Source organism: Aethina tumida, chromosome 1 (genome assembly GCF_024364675.1).
Source record: "Aethina tumida isolate Nest 87 chromosome 1, icAetTumi1.1, whole genome shotgun sequence".
NCBI classification, from domain to species: Eukaryota; Metazoa; Arthropoda; class Insecta; order Coleoptera; family Nitidulidae; genus Aethina; species Aethina tumida.
The window spans coordinates 70,561,174-70,584,146 of NC_065435.1; the positions used below are offsets into that span (position 1 = coordinate 70,561,174).

Here is a 22,973-nt window from a genome sequence, read left to right on the forward strand (position 1 = left end):
CACTTTATAGACTACGTGTTTACATATTTACTTTCTTTTTATTTTGATTAAGACAAAGGTTATACGTTTTATATGTCCAAAAGCCATTGTAAGTTTTATGACATATTTCATAAAATTTATTTAAGTTTACTTCTAGTTCTAACACAAACAACACAAAAATAAAAAACGGATATTGATAGCAATTAAATAAAATAATAATATTCATAACAACAACAAGTATAACACCCTCTAACATCAGTGACAAAAACATTCCTCTACCCCACAGCACACATTCGCGCACAGAAGACGAATGTTTACTAAAACTATCCGATAACTTAATATCAACATGCCCTTTGATGACATCAATAGCAACTGCCCAACTACCACTTTTGATCATTAAGGGATAGTTTTGATCTAGAACCTGTTTTATTTCTTTACCAACCTACATTTGAAAATCCACTCCTAATAGTCGTGGTTCTCACTAGTCCATCAACTTTAACAGAACTATTTCTAAAGGGTGGGCCACGAAAAATTTGCGTTTTAAAATTGCTATAAAAAAAAGAAAAAATATTTTTCAATGATTTTGCCTTTATTGAAATGCCTCAACATTCCGGCCACACAAAATGCGTTGAAAAAGTGGGTCGACAGAATCGGCTATTGCAAGGCCTGCCGCGGCAGCCATGTGAATGAAGTGGTGTTCCATCATTAACCGGAATATTGAGGCATTTCAATAAAGACAAAATATTGATCAGTTTTTTTACAACAATTTTAAAACGCCAATTTTTCGTGGCCAACCCTATATAAGTCGCGGCTTCAAATACGATCACTAAAGCCCAAGTTATTTTTCTTTCTCGGTTGTTTTCCTAATATCATGTGTCCCTGTTTGCACAAAACGTTTTGCGGTGCCCAGTGAGATCGGTTTTTAGCTTTGGTAATTTCATTGTGGGATTTGCCAACACTCAATCCTTTTAATTCAGTTATTTTTTACATTTTTGAAATTTAAGACAAAAGCAGACTAATGTGTTTTGAATGAAATCGTTTCAATTTAATAGTTTCTTTAATATCATTTTATTGTCCTATTTTTTTAAATTTCAATTAGTTTTTAATCAATTTCAATAGCAATAGGAACATCATTAAACAAAGAAGGAATCGTTATTAAAGTGCATATTCAATTATAAAATAAGTATCAAAGAATAGACGTTAATTTCAATAACTGCAAATATTCAATTCAAACGTAAATAAAAAGACACAGATGCGATTTATTTCATATTTATTTAATAATATACACAAAATACATTCCTCGTTTCATTATATTACATGCCTTCTAAACTAGCTTACATATAAAATAAATACAGTAATAAATACTTATCGTTAGGGGGATGATAAACATCAAATTTTTGGTATTTATTTAATGCAGTAATACTGAATGGGTATTGGTTAAACATATTTTCTCGGTGCGCCTCTTAACAGTCGAGTTGTTAGACAAAAATTCAGACAAACTGCTGCTTTGAGTGGTACCGGAATAGTCCAAGTGCCGCTTCTTTTTCTTCTTGCATATCCATTTAAATGGCGGCAAGGACCTGTATAAAAATTATTTCAATATAAATTATGTAGAACTACCTAAAAAATATTTACCATAAAGTTCGACAGGTTTGGGTGGAAAGCAGACAGTAAATTATGGGATTGGCGGCCGAGTTTAAGAACGCCAAGCTTTGCACGAAAGTGGCGATCGCCATCGTTGTTTGCGATTCCTGAATGTGTCCGTAAACTTGAAGCAAATCGAAAATCATGTACGGACTCCAACAGATGATAAAAGCTGAAAATAAAATAAAACAGGTTACATGTAGGTTGAGGAAATGTGCTTAGCGTTTACGCTCGCAATTTTATCGAAATTATGTTATAGCACTTGTAAAGATCGTGTGGCTCGTGTAGATAAAAAAGTCGATGGTGGTTTTCTTTAATAAAAAAAAAATGAATAAAGTTGCTTATTTGACATTGTTTATTTGCTCGGGTTTCCCGGAAGCGCGAATAAACCCGGAATTCATCTGCGAGAAAGCGGGAACGCGTGGGTTTTATGTCGATAGAGAAATTAACCTATTTTTAAGATGCACTCTTTTATATCACACCATTTTTGTCTTTCAACTTGAAACTTTTCATTATATTGTATGTGGATTACTCACCACTAACCATGATGAATGATATTTTAATGGTTTTTATTTTTGCTCTCGGAAATAGACCACGAGAACTTGCCCTTTTGGAATTGTCAGAACCTAAAACAATTACACATATTAATTGTTTGACCATATTTTTAATTGTTACCAAGTCTTCCGTTGGACGAAGATTTTTTGGCATGGTGGAAGGCGACTTCGTTACTTTTAGTCCAAATAGTAATTATTATTATAGCGTAACAAGTGCTTATTATTCCTGTTGGTATAATTAAAACTGTCAGACATGCTAAAGTTACATAAATTTTCAAGTATATTATGTCCATATCAATCATCCAACATTGCATTCGACCTATAATTTAATTAATTATATCAAATTAATCAAATGAAATAAATTAAAATATATTAATACCTTGAATGTCTCGCTCTTTAAAAATGTACAGCATAGGAGAAGACAAAAAAGCGCTGGAAATCCATGCTGAAATTATCAAACACTTTGCCCTCTTCCCTAAAAAATACTAATATGTATTTAACGTAAGTGTGCACAACGATTAAATAAATGTCATTGAGTATTTGTTTTATTACTTACAACTTTGAGAGAACTTCATGGGATGTCTAATCGCATTGTATCTATCGATACTCAAAGCTACTAGAACATAGGTTGATGCATAAATCACAAGAACCTAAAATATATTGAAATACATTACGCCTGAAAATAGTTCATATTCAAATTTTGAAACTAGAGCAAATTATTACTATCAATAAGACGGTTTCTGGATTATTTCAACGTTAGTAAATTGAGAGTGACTGGATAGAAGATAAAAGCGGTAAATTTCTTCCGCAAAATAAAACACCAAATTGACTTAAAAACTTCTCAACTTTTAAACACTCTATAAATTTTAAAACTGGAATATCAATAATTATTATGAAATATGGAGGTTAATGAAAACGTCAATAGGTTTGATGGAATGTTACGTGAACTTGATCAAGAATATCATAATTTACGATGTAAACTATTTACAATATATTGTGCTCTGTTTATTTTCATTATCTGTCGTCGATTTTTAGATTTTATTATTTCCTGTGGGCGAGAATATATAAATGTATCCTGTTTATGATAAACACAACAATTTTTATATTTACTTGTTAAAATTCAAGGGTACAACATACATACACACAATTGATGAAAATAGATTCAAAGAAATACTATTTTTGTATATACTAATCGCATTTGATTTTCCTTGAATCTATTCATCAAAAATATGTAAAGGGAGAAATACAAACCTGCAAAAATTTAATAATCTTGCATGCAATATTGCCCGCATACCAACCTATTGTTATCTTCCATATTACATCAGTCGGTATATTTATTAGTCCAACAGTAAAATCTAAAAAATAATAACAATATTGCAGTTAAATAACTTAAATATACTTTATATATTTTTTTCATATAATTTTTTGCAGGTTTAAGTGTCAAAAAGATATAATTTACGAAAGCGTGGTCCAAAATGTACACGAGATGATTTAAACCCATATTAGATACATAATTCCATAAATTTAGTCCAGATAAACACAATTAAACTGTCATGCAAAATCATTTTATGATTAGATTAATTTACATCTCACGTACTTTTAAAAAAAATCGCATTGAATTGAATGTAAATTTCAACGAGGAGTTTACGAACGATAAAATTTAAATAATAAAACAATACAAAAGAGTTTATATATTAGTTGAGACGGCCTCCCATTTTCTGTACAGTCCAAAATAAACCCGAATAAAATAATCATTAGAACCCTTTACAACTCAAATAAACTTATTGGGAAAGAAAAGTTCTCGCGACACCGTTTATGTCCCGGATAAAACTTTCACCATACACTCACCTGCGAATGCCAAATTGATGATGAAAAAGTTCATGCGGCTCTTCCTGTGCTTCCCCTTGATTAATGTGTACATGAGCAACAAATTACCAACCACGGTCATAACGAACAACAGACATAGAACTGGAAACTGGTACGACTGAAAAAAAAAAAAAATAATTAAATCTCCCGCCTTATGTAACAGGTTATGTGTCGTCAATTCATCAAACTAAAACAAATGATTTTATTTCACTGATAATAAGTCCCCGTGCCAGTTAACAAAAGACCCGATTTGTAGCTATAATCCCGCATCATTAGTCATATGATGGATGCGTCCGTCCCGAAATAGAATTAATAAAAATAAAATAAAATCAATGTGACACGCACAGGCTATTTAGATAACAACCAGTTCATCCCCGTAATCTAGAAAAATAACACCGACGCAACGAACCATTTTCACCACCTTTTCGTCGCGATAAACGTGTGCGGAAACATTCGTAATTGAAACGGACGTTTCGCACGGTGTTTTGCGCAATTATAAACTTAAATTACGCAAAGCAAGGATTTAGTACGCGAGGGAGACGTTTTATTGTTCGAAATACTCAGGAATTCAGCTTGCAAAAAATACAACGAAATTTATTTCGCCCCTTGGGACTTGTTAACAAAGATTCGGATTTAGTCTAAAATTGTTCGTGATGTTTTCATAAACTTAGTTTCAATTTAAAAATGAGCTAATTCAGTTTATCTACACAATCGGGTTTATTTTATTTTGGATGTTATGATTATGGCGAATGCGCAGGTTTAAACAGACGAGTCCGATCCCAATCCCATCTATAATTACAATTCACACATTTTGTCGCCCGAAGAAATATTTATCGCTCACCGAAAAGCAGAATTAATTTCCATTTCCCGTTTATTCGTTTCCATTTCCGGGAAATTCGAGGCCCGGGGGCAGATTCGAACCGGCCCTGTAAATACAAATTACTGACGTCGGAACATTATCACGCATTACCCATTCCTCACACTTTCCCGTCCAATAAAACTAAGAGCCTCCAAAGGTGAGATTGCAGAACGACGAGTTGATGCAAGTACATATTTTACTTTAGGATTTTATTTTTTGCATCAGTTTCGAATCATTATTCTATTTTGTAAATTTATCGATTTCGTATTGTTGGAGCGGGTAAGAAAAGCGGGTAGGCAAATTAAAGGAGACATTAATTATAATAAAAGGTTAGGGGAAGTAATTATAAAAAGTCTAAGGTTGCTTTAGATATTATGAAGCAGCTTGTTTTGCTATTGTTCAACTGTGAAGTTTATTTTCGAATCTGTTCTAACAACATCAAACAGTTTGTTTGTTACATATGCAGATGGTAGACTGAAAACAACTAAAACTGTATGCAAAAATTGAATTTACTGGGTTGAGTTCATTACATTATCTGACTGTTCATCCATTTCCATAACTTACATACGTTTGTCTAGCCAGATAAAAAGCTGTCAAAGAAGTGGTTTTCAATTTTATGGTGGTCCCAGTGTCTGGAAAAACGCATAAATTTAAATGTTTCCCTCAAAAATCTCATTTAATCTGATCTTGAATAAAAAGATACGCATTCGCCATTTTTGAACGCCATTATATTCAATATTGAAAAACTTATAATAATAATAATTTAATATTATTTTTATATAAGAAATTATAATCATTCAGTGAAAGTTGGTGGATTACAGTTAAATAATACTATAGTTTTTTATGTAAAAAATTATGATTTTTTAGTGAAATCGTGTGAGATTGTTTTCATAAATGTATTTTATTACGGAATTCACGCTTAATGTAAACTCTTCCATAACTAGTGAGGCTCAGTTAAACAATATTATAGTTATTTAAATGAAAATTAACTGTTACCCAATAATGGTATTTCAACAAATTAAAATATAAAAGAATGTAGAAGTTATAAAGGTTCTAAAATACGTTTGTTGTCTTACGAGGTGCTTCTTTAATTTACAATATTTTCAGAATTTCGCACAAAAGTATTGGTTTAAACAGAAGTTATTTAATAAAATCTAAAATAAAATTATATTAAAACTTCAAAAATGGCAGTAGCGGTGACGCACCTGCAAAAATATACCTTAAATTTCAGTGTATGCTAGTTCACTTTATTCTAAACAAAGTAATTTTTATTTCTACTTTTGCTCGAAATAAAGTGTATTTGCGAGAAATTTTATTGCACTATTTTATTCAAAGGAAATCTGTTGTTGTGAAGCACACACGCAATTCTTGCGATAACAGTGCTCTGTTAGATACGACATGCAGAGACTGGTTTCGATGCTTTAAAAATAATGATTTTGAACTTGAGGATAAACAATGTTCTGGCGCATTTGAAGATAAATAATTGGAAGAGATATTTGTTTAAGACCGATGTCAAGCGATGGCAGAACTTGTAAAAACATTACAAGTAGTTAATAGTTAGTTAATATGAGTTAATAGTTTCAAGCCATTTAAAAGTGTTAGGAGTCACCCAGAAGCAAGGACAGCTTTTGTGTCGTGTTTGGCAATGAAAAGTGGATACACTACGGTAATATAAAGTGTAGAAAATCGTGTTTGGCGACGAAAAGTAGATACACTATGGTAATCGTGGAGTAAACTCGGACATGTATGAACATCGTTCGTTAAACCAGATATTCATGGTTCGAAGCTTCTTTTCTGCATTTGGTAAGATCTGCAGGGTGTAATTTATTATGAACTGCTCAAACCGAATGAGACTATCATGGGAGATTGCTATCCACTTCAACTGATGCGTTTGAGTCGTGCCCAAAAAAAAATCGACCGCTATACGACAAGAGAATCGACAAGTAGATTTTGTTACATGACATTTGCCCCATGTTGCAAACACTGAAACCGCTTCAACTGGAAGTTGTACACCACCCACTGTATCACCTGACATAGCCACTTCCGATTTTCACCTATTCCATTCGATGGCATATACCCTTGCTGAACAACTATTTTTACGAAGATATTAAAGAATGGATCGATTATTTGATAGCCTCAAAAGGCATATGGTTTTTCCGACGAGGAATTTGTATGCTACCAGAAAGATGGGGAAAAGTAGTGGCTAGTGATGGCCAGTACTTTGAGTGAAATATTTTTGTTCCTTATATTTTAAATAAAATAATAATAATAATTTGTTAGAAAACAGCAATGGTTATAACACATGTTGTGTTTTGTGTTTAGTCAAAGTATAACTTGCCAGAAAACAAATTATCAAATAAACTACAAAATGAGTATGAGTGGCCAAATAATAATCGTTGGCCATACCTCAGAAACTACTAATCGAATAAGTGTATAAACAAATATAATAAAAATTTAATTTATGTAAATAAAAATGGATAAACTATCTAAAAAGAATCTTCTTTACCACATCTTCCTTATTTTATACCTTTTTTACATCAGAGACTAATAAAACAAAATGTAAGCTGTTCGAAATTAAATTAGATGCAGATCCTGATCACAAACTATGATCAACTTATATAAACGGTTAGTAAGGGAATTAAGGATTCTGTTCTTAAATTAGACTTACCTAATTTTGTGACAAATATTTTGTTCAAATTATTAACACATTCGAGTTATCAAAGATTAAACTATATATAGAATAGTTTGGCCATAATTCGTAACTTAGATGTAGTGACATCAATTCGTTAAACATAATCGAAAGACTTAAAATAGAAGATATTTGTTGCCTAATAACTTAAAGTGTATTTTAAAGTAAACAAACACAAATGTAATTGTAAATCCTTTTAAGTAACATTCTATGAGAACATTTATAACAATCAACTCTCGTTAGAAGCTCTTAAACTCAAGTTGAGAATATCAGATTAGTTTTATCTTTCATTCTGTTATTCCTGTTATTCCAGTAATTCCGGTTATTGTAGGATTCACTGTAATTTTCAGACAAATAAACAAATAACAATCCTGAATGTGAACGGACAAAACCGTTCAATTTAAATGCAAATAAATATACATTCTAGGAAAAACAGATTAATGTAAATCAAAACATATTACAAAATCATGAGAATTTGTTTGTCATATATTAAATTCCATAAATACATTTTGAAATTGATATTGTCGTAGCAGAAGGTAAGTATTTTATTATTGTTTTGAATATGATCCTTTCAAGTATGCTTGAGGAACGGGAAGACCGCTTTTTGTGCATATTGGTAGAACCGTGCAGAGTAATACTACTTACGCGTTTCGTAAAAAGAAAATACAAGAGTGCGAAAAATATTTTATGAAAATTTTATATTTAATATATAGTTATATGGTAACTATTTTCATTCGTTCCGTAAAAGCGGTGTAACTTTGTTTTTCAGTATAATCCCACCTACGTCAACTCAGTTAAGTAATTCTAACCAAACGACTAAAAATATAATATCCCGCTGTAAAAATCTGAATATAAAATACATTTCTTGGATCATTAATTCGAGGCGTGTTGGTGTATAAGAATGAAAAACGACGGTGTAAAAGCTTTAACTTTAATCCGTTCATATTGCAAGAAACACTCAACGCGATAATCACACTGAATTCATATTCACTCAAAAAAATCGAAAAATTACGATCGAATTTAACGACTTAATGATCCGTTGCAATGTGCACACAGTCTTTTTATTCTATTGGAGAAAAACGGAGCGTGCATTAGAGAAAATTATGATGTTTCTTCGTCGCGAAATTGCCACTGTAATATCTTGATTCCCTCGTTACCATAATAGATAGCATTACCATTTGCGGACTGTTTTACGGCTCATCTAACCGGATGATTTCCTTAATTAAAGGATTATCGGATTATCCCACATGTGTCACAACTACAGATTTTCGTGTTTTTCAATATTTTTTTATCAAGACGGGTATTGCTTAATTAAAAGTCATGGTACCTTGTTTAATCAAAATAATTCAATTTTAATAGAATTAAACAAAGATATCTTTATGATTATAGAAAAGAAGAACTCATCAATTATGTTAATGTTTTAATAATTTAAATGTAAATTGGAAAATTAGATTAGAAAACAGCACTAACCAAAATATAACATTTTAAAATATCAAAAAGAATCGACATTCTTACAAAAACTGGTTTAAAAAACATTTATAAATGTATATATTTATTCACTATACCCTATGCTATGCAAAATAAATTTATTAATGTATGTATATTTAAAAATATATATTGTTTAAATATAAATATTTTTAAACTAACTGTATACTCATATGTCAACAACACTATGAATATTAGAACAAATAACAAAGATTTTCCACTTGAAAATTAAATCATTTTCCCATAAACTTTTGTTTGTGACATTTTAGAACTCAACATTTTATTTTTAATTGCTTACTGAGAGTATTTAACACATTTGTAAAGGCACAAAAACAAAATTCTTCATTAACAAATATTTAAATACATAAATTTCCATATTCCGCGCACCTAAATTACCCTAAAATATATAAAATGTATGTTTTCTCTATAAACCACACTGCTAAATATTTCTATAATTTTCGAAATAAATTTAATTCACCTGTAAAGGGTAAATGATTCCCATTATTTTGAATCAACGTCGTATGTACTGTTTATTAATAGCTTTTGTATTGAATATTTTGTGTGAAATGTGCCATTTCCTGATAAAATATGTTAGTTTGGATTCCTCTTTACAGTAAATTATTGAATAAATTAATAATATTAATAATTATTTAATGATATCAAACGTAATGCGATACTATAAATTTGATATATGAAGAACGGTCCAAGCTGTTGGAGGTTCGAATTTTCGTTGAATGATTGGGAAACTATGTACCACATACATACATTTTCAGAATATTGCAACGGTATAGGAAAATGGGTGACCATACTCGAAGAGCTAAAAGCTGGCAGAGGTTGCAAAGCTTGGTCAAGACCGTATCTCAAGACTTTTTATTTTAAGGCCACAATATGTTAAAACAAAAATGTTGCAGTCTCATCTTGAAACTATTAAATATGTCCAACTAAGTCTCAAAACGATTCAGAATACTCAGGGAAGCATTAAGGTTTAACATTAACCGTGGATAATGATAGATTAAACTTAGTTTTGGTGTCGGGAGACATGTTGAAAGATCATATCGATCTAGTGGTGTTTTCCAACTGTATCCTTAACGCTGACCATTACATATTGCACATTCTTGAAGAAAAGGTGTTGCTTATGCTTCTTATATTTGTCCAAATTCTTACTCATGCAGGAGAATACTCGACGATATACTCCTCTGGTAATCCAAAATTATCTTTTAGACGTGGGATTTGTACTAAGATTTGACTAGTATGGTAGCAAATGAGATATCAATTCGATAGTATGAAACCCATCATCATCAAATCATTTTAAGCATAAATCGACGATGCAAGGATATAACTGTTCTTAATACCTAATATTAACGTGATTAATAAATTAATAATGACTAAATATTTTTTATATTTTATTTATATATTATTTTTCATTTTTTGGATATTAATTGATAAGAAAAAAAGCTTGCCCATGATAGGTGAATAATCAATTACGAAGGTCCATTTCAAATTGTATGTATACGAATCAAACATAAAAATTTTCTGATAAAATTTTTAAAGAAAAAAACATTTAACATACGTTTCCATTAATTTTGATAAGCTTAGCACTCAACAGTGTAAATATTTAAATTAAAAGTTTTAATCATTTTTAAAGGCTCAATAAGCAAAATTTATAAATTAGTAATTTCTCACTAACAAAAAAAAAGAAATTAAAATACCTTAAGGTAAGTAAAAATTAAAAATTATTTTTCCATTGATTTTGATAAGCTTAGCACTCAACAATGTAAATACATTTTTAATTGTATACTGAATATATTTAATACATTTTAAACACCCAGTAACAAAATATCAAAAAATTGTGAAAGTTATAATAAATTAGTAATTCCTCATTAAGAAAAAAAAAAAATAAAATAGCCTCATGTATTGGTATTACGAAGGTCCATTTCAAATTGTTATTATACTTGCTCATTAGGAAACTATATAAAGATAACATAAAAATGATTCATTTTTAAAAAATTAATATTAGCAAACTTGAATTTTTTGTCAAAAGATAAGTAAACATTTAAACTATTTTGCTATTAATTTTGATAAGCTTAGCCCTCAACAGTATAAATACATTTTTAGTTGTATGTTGAACATATTTGACACAATTCTAAAAGAGTAGTAAATGAGATATGAAAAAATTTAAATGTTGAAATAAATTGATAATTATTGAACAACAAACAAGTAACAAGTTTTTAAGATTATTCGTCGGTAAAAAATCAATCACGAGGTTCCAGTCCAAAATATATTAATTTATGTGACTAAACATGCTCATTAGATATTTTAAAATGGCACAACAATGTAACTGAGCGGATATCAGATTTATATGCACAACTAACCATATACCATTTTCATTGATATCTAATGAGACATTTATACATGCGGTCACACCGAAAGGAAATGATTGTATGAATATAAGATACGAATTAATTTCACCCAAATACGATTAGGTCCATTGGTTCTAAAAATAATCCGTTAAAATGTTACGTACGCCCGTTATTTTATTATAATTTATTTGGTCTGATGCGAAACGGTAAAAATTCTTTGATATAGTGTTTGTTTTTAGTATTACTTTCAAATCGTAAACTTCGGAACGCGTGTGTCGACAGTTGGCTTAAACTTTTTCCTTTTAATTAGCCGATTTTATACAAACAAATAGTTAAATCGACATTTTATTTGCTACGAAAACGGATCTATTGGGAACATGGGTGCGAACACGGCAAAAACGGACGGCGAGAATTAAGATTTATTACGACAAAACGACGGAATTTATCAGAATTTTCGTGGAACAAGAAATAAAACGTTTTGCCACTGTATAACTGTCGGACACGTTGACCAAGTGTGGATAAATTATATTAAAAATCAGTGAATTCGTTTAACATTCTTGTCACGCAAACTGACAATTTTTGAATATATATAACACATTTTCTTTCATAAAGAACCAAAAGTTTTGACGTACCCCGTGTATTTCTTATTGAATGGGGATGACAACAAAGGTTGGCCAGATTTTCTCCCCCAAAATTCCCTTCAGCATCGACACTATTTGAGCGATGAGAGTGGTGCAAATATTGCTAATCCTTGCTCTCAGAGGTTTTACAATTTTACTAAATTACTTCCTCATTTCCATAGAAAAGCGACTTCAAGTTGGTGAACAATTTTGAGAATTCGTTATTAAATCACCCACCCCTTTAAAATATAATTGAAATGACATTTTCAGCAATAAGATTTGATTCAAATGCACAACGAACTTGGTAGTATTCCTTTAAGACATGTAACAATTCATTCCCTAAACAACAAACCCAATATTTTTTTGTCGACCGCAATTCATCCGGAACTGATCGTGAATCCAAATGATGGTAAAAATAAATTAGTCGCAATTCTAATTTGTTAGGCGAATGTATCGGGTTCTAATACGTGAAACAATTGATCTGCATACGTGCGGTTTTTATCAAGCAAAACGATATTATTATTTTTCACATTTATCACGTACAAGAACTCGATACGATGTTCACACATAACATTAAACCAAAATATCGGTGTTGTGGTTTGGAAATTCACTCAATTATAATTTGTTATTGAAGAGATTCGCCTGTTGATTAAGTGCGAGCCGGTTGAATAATTGCAAAATTCGGTACCAAACGGAAATTCCGGTTCATTCACATTTAACAAACGATCACTTATCGTGTTTCTCATTATTTTCAATTAATTAAAGGGACGGAATTAAGGAGTCTCGTCCGAAATTGGTTGCCTTTTAAGTAATTTATTATTTCGGGCAATTTGATATCCGCACACTTGACGAAGTGCTTAATTAAAAGTCATTCTACTCCTTTCTGATCACAAAAGATATTTTGTACCGATTTATAATATTATAAAGGGCAATTTATTATACTCAACGAATAATTGTATCTCCCTATATTAGAACCATTTTCAATCTAAAATTCAAATGTAAAATAAATTTTACAACGGATTTTTGATTTTACATCATGCCCCAGAACTAATCTTGGTCAACCGTGGACAAATGTTCAAATTAAAAATTGTACATTTACTATGTGTCAATTATAGAACATGTTTATATAGTGTGGCACATTTGAAAGTGGGAAAATTTTGTATTTTTTATCCGATTTTAACTTTTTTTCAACATAAATAAAAATATGTAATTACAGACAAAATCTCACGTTTTTTATCCCAAAACCGAAATCTACTGTATAATTTTTAGGCATGAAAATTGAATAAATCATACTAGCAAATTTTTTATAGGAAAACTATCATCCCCTGAAGTGGGTATATATCAAATATACCATACTAATTATACTATAATCAAACTAAAATTCTTAAAACTCAAATTTTCGTGGTAGAATTAATCAATTATGTGAATTATCAAATGAATTGAGAAAGAAAACTACGAATTTACTAAAAATATGTAATAAATGTATTGAACTGAACAGTGGTTTGGTGGAAATAAATAAAATTTGTAATATATATGTATGTTATTAATATAAAAAATAAAAATAATAAGAATGGTATTATTGGTATAATAATCTAGTATCATGAAAAATAAGATTTGTACTTTTGACAGTTTATTTCACAGATCTCATTAACTTTTCCACAGAATTATGAATATACATAATTATTTTGTGAAATTTGGAGTATACCCATTCCTGGGGGAAATCCAGAGATGTAGTTTTTCTATAAATATTTGCTATTGTTTTTAGTTTTAGACCAAAAAATATATCATTTTGTCTGTAAGTACCTATTTTCATGCCTTACAATTAAAAAATGTTTGTCAAAATCGGGCAAAAAATACAAATTTTATGGTGGTGTCTCGCTTTCAAATGGGCCACACTCTATATATTTTTACAAAACTTATTAGTTTTAATTAATGAAAGGAGTTCGTGTAATGTTTTTTAAAAAAGTGACTCATTTATATTATATTTTATGTTTAAATATGAATTCCTAGGTTAGAAAAAATAATAAATTACCTTGTGTATGTATGAATGATGTAAAACTATCCAAATTTGCAATGAGATCTACAAAGCTTGATAACATAACCGCTTGTAGAAAATTTTGAAGTATCAATATTGTCATCTCCTTGATAAAATTCATTAACGAACACGACCCTATATTTTTAGTAACTTTCCAAACTTCAGATTATATTTGAAGTTGAATACGTTTACTTTTGTCCTTCAAAGGAATCTTCCCCACTCCAGAATAAGGATCAAAATAGGCTGTCTAAAACTGAAAATTTTAATTTTTCTGATTATCTCATACGGAGTCAGTTTAATAAAAATTGTTAAATTTTAAAAAATTCATAAAAAATTAAAAGTTCTATTATCTACAATTTTGACGAACTTTTTGAAAAAAAAATATAATATAAAATTTTTGTTCGAGCAAAAACCACAAAAACGAACTTTTTTTCAATTTTAAAATTAATTTTTCTCTAAGAAATATTAATTTCTTATACTCGATCTAAACTTACTTTATAATGTGCTGAAGAATAGAATATTTTGAATAAAAAATTTCTCAAAAGCTCAATTTTTCAATTTTTTATGGCTGAAAGTAGGTGGAGTCGTGATTCTAATCAATTACCATATTTTGTTACCATTATAAAGCCAATGGAGTTATTAAATAAAAAAGTAATTCTCACCCTAAAAGCTATTGTTAACCATTTTCAATGGTATTACGTAGTTCGACTTCTAGAGATTCACTGTATTTCACATTTACAAAGTTTTAGTACATTAATGTTTAAAAAATGAGTACGATTCCCAAGTTAAATAAAAATATCTCTATCACTGTCAAAAATACATCGTCAAACACAAGTTCTAAATTACCGCTAATAAATCCCTAAACTTTCACCAGAACTGTTTTAATCCTTGTTGTTTCTTTTATTTGTTTGTAGCTCTGAACGAGGAAAAAATCTGTAATTTGTGGAAACTTTTTTACACAAAATACGACTAATAATAACTCACCGTTACATTTTATTAGATAATTATGTAATAATTTTTAAAAATATGTTAAATAATACAAATAATACAAAATTATACTACCATATTATCTAAATTTGGGAGTTAATTTTTTGGAAGTTTGATTTATTTCAAAAAATTTAGTGAAAATTACGATATTGGAGACTAGATGTATAAAAGAACCTCATAAAAATCCTATTTGAATTAATAGATAACGTCCTAATAAATTTTCATCCCCTTTAAGTCATACTTCTGAACCGATTTGCATTTATATGGAAAAATATCCTCTAGAAAAATCTTAAAAATAATTCCCATCTCTTCTAAGTTTAAACTACGTCATTTAGGAATAAAAGTAGTATTTATAATCTATATATGGCATAATTAATTGTAATGTTAATTGTAATTGACAATTTTTGGGATTATTGAACATATTGCTTATTGGGAAACCATCGAAAGCAATAAAAAATAAATTAATCGGTTGTCATTCGATCTAATACAATCGAATGGCAAGCTCACAATGAAATCCATCGATAAAAATGAAATGAATTACACAAAACAGATTATGTCAATGGGAAAATGATACATAACAGAATACCGGATGTAAGTAACGAAAAGAGCCAATAAAAAGTTTTTTTTGTTAAAGTTTTTTATTATCCGGCTTCAAGAGCGGATTATTTCCGAGCCTCACTAAATTATGTCCGATCCAATTTTTTTCCATCAGGACTTTTCGTCGGACTTAATGCAATTAGGATTGGCGCGATCAAAAGGATACAATCAGGATTGAAAGGTCCGAGCTGATTTCGCAATAAACAGGGTTCAAGTTCACCGTTAATTTTTATTTGACGGATATACGAATTTAATACTATCAACAAAGCTATCATTATTAGATCTGAAATGAAGTTTTATTTCGTACTTTCTCACAACTAATTCTTATTTAAATTCCTTTTGTTGCATTATAATGATAATGCACTTCCTACGGATTCATTCGTTTGAATATTTTAATAAAAATCTATCGCCTTTCAATATTTAATATATTAAAGAAAATCAGTTCAATGAATATCGATTTCTCCCTTAATCATGCAATCAGGAAATCCCGGACTGCCCGGAATTCATCCCTTAACGAACCTGTCGATTTTAATTAGGAAAATCCGGCGTCAATTGTGTTTTATTGCAAATTGGGCCGGTTCCCCCCAAATACACTCACAAATCATGGAAAAACATTCTTTAAGGCGACATCAGATCCTCATACCCAAAAAACCCGTAGTTTGGTTTGACCCACTTAATGCAGGAAGTGAACGACATACTTTTGCAATAAATCCCGTTTCGTGTGGAAGACAACTGAAATAAAATCCCGCTTAAATTAATATATAACGCTCAGCTTTCCTCAATACATTTTACAAGTCTCGAAGAACTGCTTCATGAAGTATTTTACTACACAAATGACTTCCTCACAAATATCCAGAATTGGATGGTACAAGAGGGCTAATAAAGGCCCACAAGGTCGAACCTTCACCTTCCGCCACGGCGCACCGACAATAAAATCACGATACTTTATGAAACATAAATTTAATTTAGTGCCAGAACTCGCGATATTATAAGACGCTCGATGATTTACCATTCGTCGGAGGGATGCGACAAATTTTTATAATGGTGTTTTCCATGTGGAAACAGACCTTTTCAAGTGTCGTAAACAGAATGAGAGAAAATGCGAAACCACTCGAACAAGTCAACATATCAACGAGAACAATATTCCTAAAGAACTTTTATAAATAGAATATTTAGTTTTCTTTATTGATCACTTGAGAGTCAAATTATGAAATAATAATGGAATGGATTGGAGTAAATTGAAAGCAACTGTTAACGGACATTTTAAGTTTAATTAAATATAATTCTGAAGTCAAAAGAAAATGTTTTTTTGTTGTGGTCAAAGTATAAAGGATTAACTTACCCAGTTTTGTAATTTTGAAAGCTTAAAGCTTTAATTTTATGCTTTTTTATCTAAAGTTAAAAACACCAAAGAAAAAGCTTTAATTTTATGTTTTTTTATCTAAGATGTAAATCACTAAAGAAAAATGTATAACCAACCAAATTAATTATGATAATTTATAAATTATAATACACAATTGATAATCATATTTTTTTATTTAATTGGTTGACCAGATTAGAAAATAACTACTACTTTAACTTGTTTCCATTTTTTTTTTCAATTCTTTAAATCGCTGATAAACCACAGTTTTAATATGTTAATATCCAAAAAATATCCAAATGCATTTGTTTATATATTTATTTTTCAGAGACCAAGGTAGAAAATAACTACTATTTTAACTTTTGACAATTCTTTTATTCAAATTTTCCAAATCGTTTATACAACTATATTTATTAATGTCATATACATTTTCCATAAAAACTTAAAATTAATTATTTTAATCTAATATCTATTTTAATTGACACCACAAAAAAATTTATTAAATTTTCAAATCTATCCGTGTTTTTTTAACAGTTTCTATAATTTTATAATTAGAATTTTTCCTATTTAATTGACACTTGAAGAAAGACCAAGATAAAAAGTAATTAATATTTCAACTTATATATATATATATATATATATATATATATATAAAAGTTTTTGACATAAGAATATTAAATAATGTCGTACTATATTTAACAATACACACTCTCTAAAAAAAGATTTAAAATCCATTAAATATATCCCAACTGTCGCCGAAAAAAAAAACAAAAACTTTTAATTATTTTCAAAATAAAAATTCATTATAATTGAAATTTCTCTTATTAACACCCTTAGGCAAACTAGATTAGGAAGTCGCTACTACTTTAATATTTATCAAATAGAAAATGAAAGAAATAATTTTTTAATCAAGTTGAATGTTCCAATATTCTTGAAAAATAAGATAATTTGTGCTATTTTTGGCAGTTTATTCTATAGACTACTTGATTTAAAAATAAATTCATAAAAAAGGTAACACTATTTCAACTTTTGACAAATTTCTTGTTCAATTTTTCGAATCGTTTATACGACTATTTTTAAAAGTTTTTATATAAGAACAAACAATAATATCAAACTGTATTTCTAAACATTTTTTAAACCACTTAAATCTACTCTGTCACCACAAAAAACAGAAACTTTAATTATTTAAACCAAAATTCAACCAATTCAATAATTGGAATTTCTTTTATTTAAGACTCAGTGGTAGACTAGGATAGAAAATAACTGGTACTTTATCAATAACATTTCTCTTAAAATCAATTAAATGTATCATATTCCTATTATTACCACGAAAACTCTTTCTATTATTTACAAAATACAACCCTCAATTTTTTTCTTTAGTTGACTTTTGACAAATATTTTGTTTAATTTATCAAATCGCCTGTATGAGTATTTTTAAAAGTTTTGGTATAATAATATCTAATAATGTCGAATTATATTTATTAATATATATTTTCCAGAAAATTGCTTAGAATCAATTAAATCTATTCCTGCTGTTATTTAAAAAACAAAAAACGTTTTCAATAATCGTTCATAAATTCCTAAACTTAATCAGAACAATTTTAATCTCTAGTTCACGTACGTAGATTGAGTGTAAACTGTGTAAAAACTTTAGACAATAAAATACAACAACAATGTGTAAGTTCATTTTAACAAAATCAAAATTAAATTGCACATTATAATTTTCCCGTTGCAATGGAAACTAGAACCCAAAGCACATTCATGACATTAATGCAACGTTAATACAAATTTAATTTCCAGTGAAACATACTGCTTTGTGTCAAAAATTCGAAACCGACAATGGGACCGATGCCGGTTTGTTTTGTCGCGACGCATTCACCGAGCGATTGACCGAAAACCAATCCGGAAGGAGTACTAATTAAGTTCCGGGATTGTTTTTCGACGGGGTGTTTTGGAACCGGGGCAATTTTGAGCGCGGCCCCGGAACAATTACAGAAATAGGTTACGGGAAGGAAAGGAAGCGACATACAGATTTGATTAATTTCGGTTATTTTTCACCGTCGTAATGACATTTCCACGATCTGATTCCTTCACGCATTTATTTATATCGAATATGTTTTGTTACAAGACATTGGCCAATTTCGCCGGTAGCGATTTAATTGTGTTCGAATTGAAACAGCCGCTTTAATTAAAACGGAACGCTCACTTTGCATAGAGCAACATTTCGAGGTTCTTATGTTCTCGTACTTTGCGAATAGTTTGCATACGCAATCGGTATCTGTTAGTTAGATGCTAATTTAACTATTCGGCGAATCGATTCATAATTTAAATAAACGTAAGGTTACATCTTTTATATATATATATATATATATATATATATATATATATATATATTTAATTTGTTGATTTAGGCGGTTTACCAACCACGCATACGTAAATAAACACTTATTAATTAAGCCGTGTGTTTAATAATATTTAATGGTAAATAGTGTAATGGAAATTTCTGCAGGTTTGTTAGTATGGGTAAACAAGAACCGCTTTATTAATAGGCCAGAAAAATTTGATATTGAAATTAACTACGATTATAATTTTTGTTTTCAAATTGATCAGCTAACTAAATTTGAATCAATAACACTAGTTACAAGTGAAATTTTCATTATTATTTGAAAATGTTTGTTTTTTTATTTGATATATAGTGTGCCCCATTTGAAAGCGGACACTAAATTTAATTTTTTGTCCGATTTTAACAAACTTTTTTTCAATTGTAAAGCTTGAAAATATGTACTTATCGACAAAATAACCTATAGGGCAATTGATTAAAAAATAAATTCATAAAAGTAAGCATATTTTTTATAAAATTGGGTGTATAACCATTTCAGGAGGTGCTTAATCCAGTGGTGTAAATAGATTGTTTATAAAAAATTTACGTATGATTTGTTCAATTTTCATGTCTAAAAATTACCCTGTAGGATTTGCCAAAAAACATGAAATATTCTCTATAATTATATATTTTAATGTCTTACAATTGAAAAAGAAGTTTGTCAAAATCGGACAAAAAAATACAAATTTTATGGAAGTGCCCCCTTTGAAATGGGCTACACTATGAAATATCTGCAAAAAAGTATGTAGTTTATCTTTGTATTGAGGAAAGAGTGGATGTTGAATTTTATTTGTACTTCTTAATATTATTTTCTTCAGCATTAATTACTTAACATGCACACTTTCCAATAATCCGGATACCTAATTTCCATAATTATATTTTGGTGAAAATGTTCTTACATCATAAGAATATATTTTTATATATAAGAAAACATAATTTTAAGTGCATATTAACAACTACAGCATAGTAAAAAAAAAACTAGTAAATTCTTAACAATTTTTATATAATTATCAATTTTCTAGTTTTCTAAAAAAACATAATCTTCAACCTTAGATGATAATCAAAATAATCATCAATCATTTAATTTCTGCACAAATTCGTCACCTTCCTGCACAATTTACATATTTGAGAATCATTAAACATTCTTTAATATTTTAGAAACACAGTTTCTGAAAAACTATGATAATATATTAAAATGCAAGGCTACTTACATCTAAAATCCTCATATATTAAAATGCAAGGCTACTTACATCTAAAATCCTGTTTTATTAGGTCGATATTTATATGGAGAGGATTTGACATAACTCTACTTGCTTCGATAAGAGTTGAATTAGCAGCATGTATATAACGTAATAATTTTCTGATCTTGCCTATTGAGATTATCTACCTCGCAAAACAGTAATTATTGTAAGTATCAAGAAAATGGAGAAATAAGCATGTATAAAAAAATGAAAAGACACTGTTCCAATAATTTATCGTAGGCTGCATGCATATTTATAAGCTCAAAATGTTCGTGAAAGAATCCTGTAAACAATCAAATAAAGAAAATATTCTGTGATACTTAGTGCTTGAAAGTTAGAAAATCATCAAAGAAGAGGAAAACTATTTTTCTGTCATATTCAATTAGTCATAATCACTGAACTACATAATTATGGAGTCATATAATGTTCGCTTATCTTTTCTCAACAATTAAAAAGAGGTCAGACTAAAAGTCCTACCTTGTACTCCTATTTCCAAATATGATTTTTTTGCTTTATTTCAAATATTTATGTTTAATTTTAATCAGTATAATTTTTAATTGTTTTGTTTTTTAATTGTAGTTACAGTTACAAGAGTTAGCTTTTTCAATTTTTATACATTACCTCTGATATCTTTCTTTAATCTGCAGGCGATCACTTCGTTTTTCTATAATTCGGATGCAGAATTAAATAATAAATCCGTTCCAGTTTATGTTAAAAATGGAGACAGCTGCGAATCGCCAAAACACATACAATTTGAATTAATTCTACAGAAAAAAACGTATGGCACAATTGATATTCAATTATATAGATCAAGACCTGTGACCTATGATTAAGTCTTACCCGAAGGCGCAATTTTGAACGAATTAAGTTTGGGGGAATTATTTGTGGATAAAAAACTGTATTTCTAAAATCGTAATCATTTTTATTTCTGAGTTTAATTTGTTTCTGTATATTTTCTAAAATTGTATTTTAATAAATTAAAAAGATCAAAGTATGTCACATTTACACAAACATAAAAACAAGTAATAGTTTGTTTATATTGATTCTTTAAAAATATTCATATTATTTTATTAGTTAGTTATAAATATATTTTTTGTAATTGGAGTTAAGGTCAGGAATACTCGAATAGGCGTTAATATTTAATAATTTTGAAATTAGTGTTAAACTTTATTAAAGTCTGGAAAATTATTTAATGAATTTTGTTCATCTAAGCACTACTAGGTTAACAGTATGTAAATTTTATTCAAATTGCTTAAAGTAACAAGTAAAACGTTTAAAAAACTAGCACAATGTATTATGTACATTAATATTTATTAATTATTATTAACCAATTTGAGTTTCAAAAGTTAGTTTCTTTTTTATGCCACAGTAGAGATTATCGTTGATTTTACATATTTTACCAAATGTAGACAAGACCCAATTAAGTTAGTTTCAGACAGAAACTTTTAATGACCAAAAGATGAAATCTTGTATTAAAGAAAATAATTAAATTTCCAACAAAATATATGCGGTCCATTTTATCAGAATAAAATGGGTGTATAAAAAATACAGTTAATTTATTACTGCTAATTAAAATAATTTAGAGTAACTACATATATAGAAAAAAATACAGATAGGAGGAATACAATTAAAAAATAAAATAAAATGTTGCAGTTACAATACAATTTTAGTATAATAATTTAATTGTTCCGATAAATTTTGTCAGAAGAACTTGTTGAATTCGTGATAATAAAAAATGACTTACACCATAAAAATAGAACTTGTCAAGCGTCTGATTGGCATCGGTCATTTGGCCAGTCACATTCAATTCGAACTCGGGATCCATCCTCGGATCGGCCTGCAGATCGCCGAATCGTCGGACCGGAGCGGCACACAAGAACTGAAATTTATTCAAATCGGCTAGTCGCAACGGCAGAACGGCCGGTGTGACGGCGTGTCCGCTTAGTATTCCGAGTGGCGCGCGTCTAACAAAATTTGGAATACGTATACTGCGAAAACACGGTTATTTTTTAATATATATTCCACATTTCTTCGTCGGCATGCGCGATCCAGCCGTACTCGAAGATGCATCCCGGACGGATGCGGTCTTATCAGATTTAATAATTCGGACTTTGTGTGCATCGTTGCCGAGATCGCAGCGATAAATGGGATTGCATGGTTTCAGCGAAAGTTTGTTCTCCACTGAAAACAAAAATAAATATTTTCTTCCCCCTTTTTACCATTTATTTGTTACTTGTCTTTAAGTTTACAAAGTTATATATAGTTTATACAGTATGGCTCATATTGAAGATGAAAACACCACTTTCTTTTTTTTTAT

The 22,973-nt window shown here is 29.3% G+C and overlaps 1 protein-coding gene across 1 annotated transcript; it reads right to left on the minus strand.

Annotated features, from left to right (window-relative positions):
• Positions 1 to 1,282: 1,282 nt before the first annotated feature.
• On the minus strand, positions 1,283 to 22,583 carry LOC109596710 (cardioacceleratory peptide receptor). Its single transcript, XM_020012281.2, has 9 exons — positions 22,401 to 22,583; positions 4,026 to 4,161; positions 3,429 to 3,532; positions 2,734 to 2,827; positions 2,557 to 2,652; positions 2,299 to 2,496; positions 2,160 to 2,249; positions 1,615 to 1,795; positions 1,283 to 1,559 (listed from the first exon to the last, which is right to left on the minus strand). The coding sequence occupies exons 1-9, from the start codon at positions 22,479 to 22,481 to the stop codon at positions 1,388 to 1,390; spliced, it is 1,152 nt and encodes a 383-aa protein (XP_019867840.2). The 5' UTR covers positions 22,482 to 22,583; the 3' UTR covers positions 1,283 to 1,387.
• Positions 22,584 to 22,973: the final 390 nt, after the last annotated feature.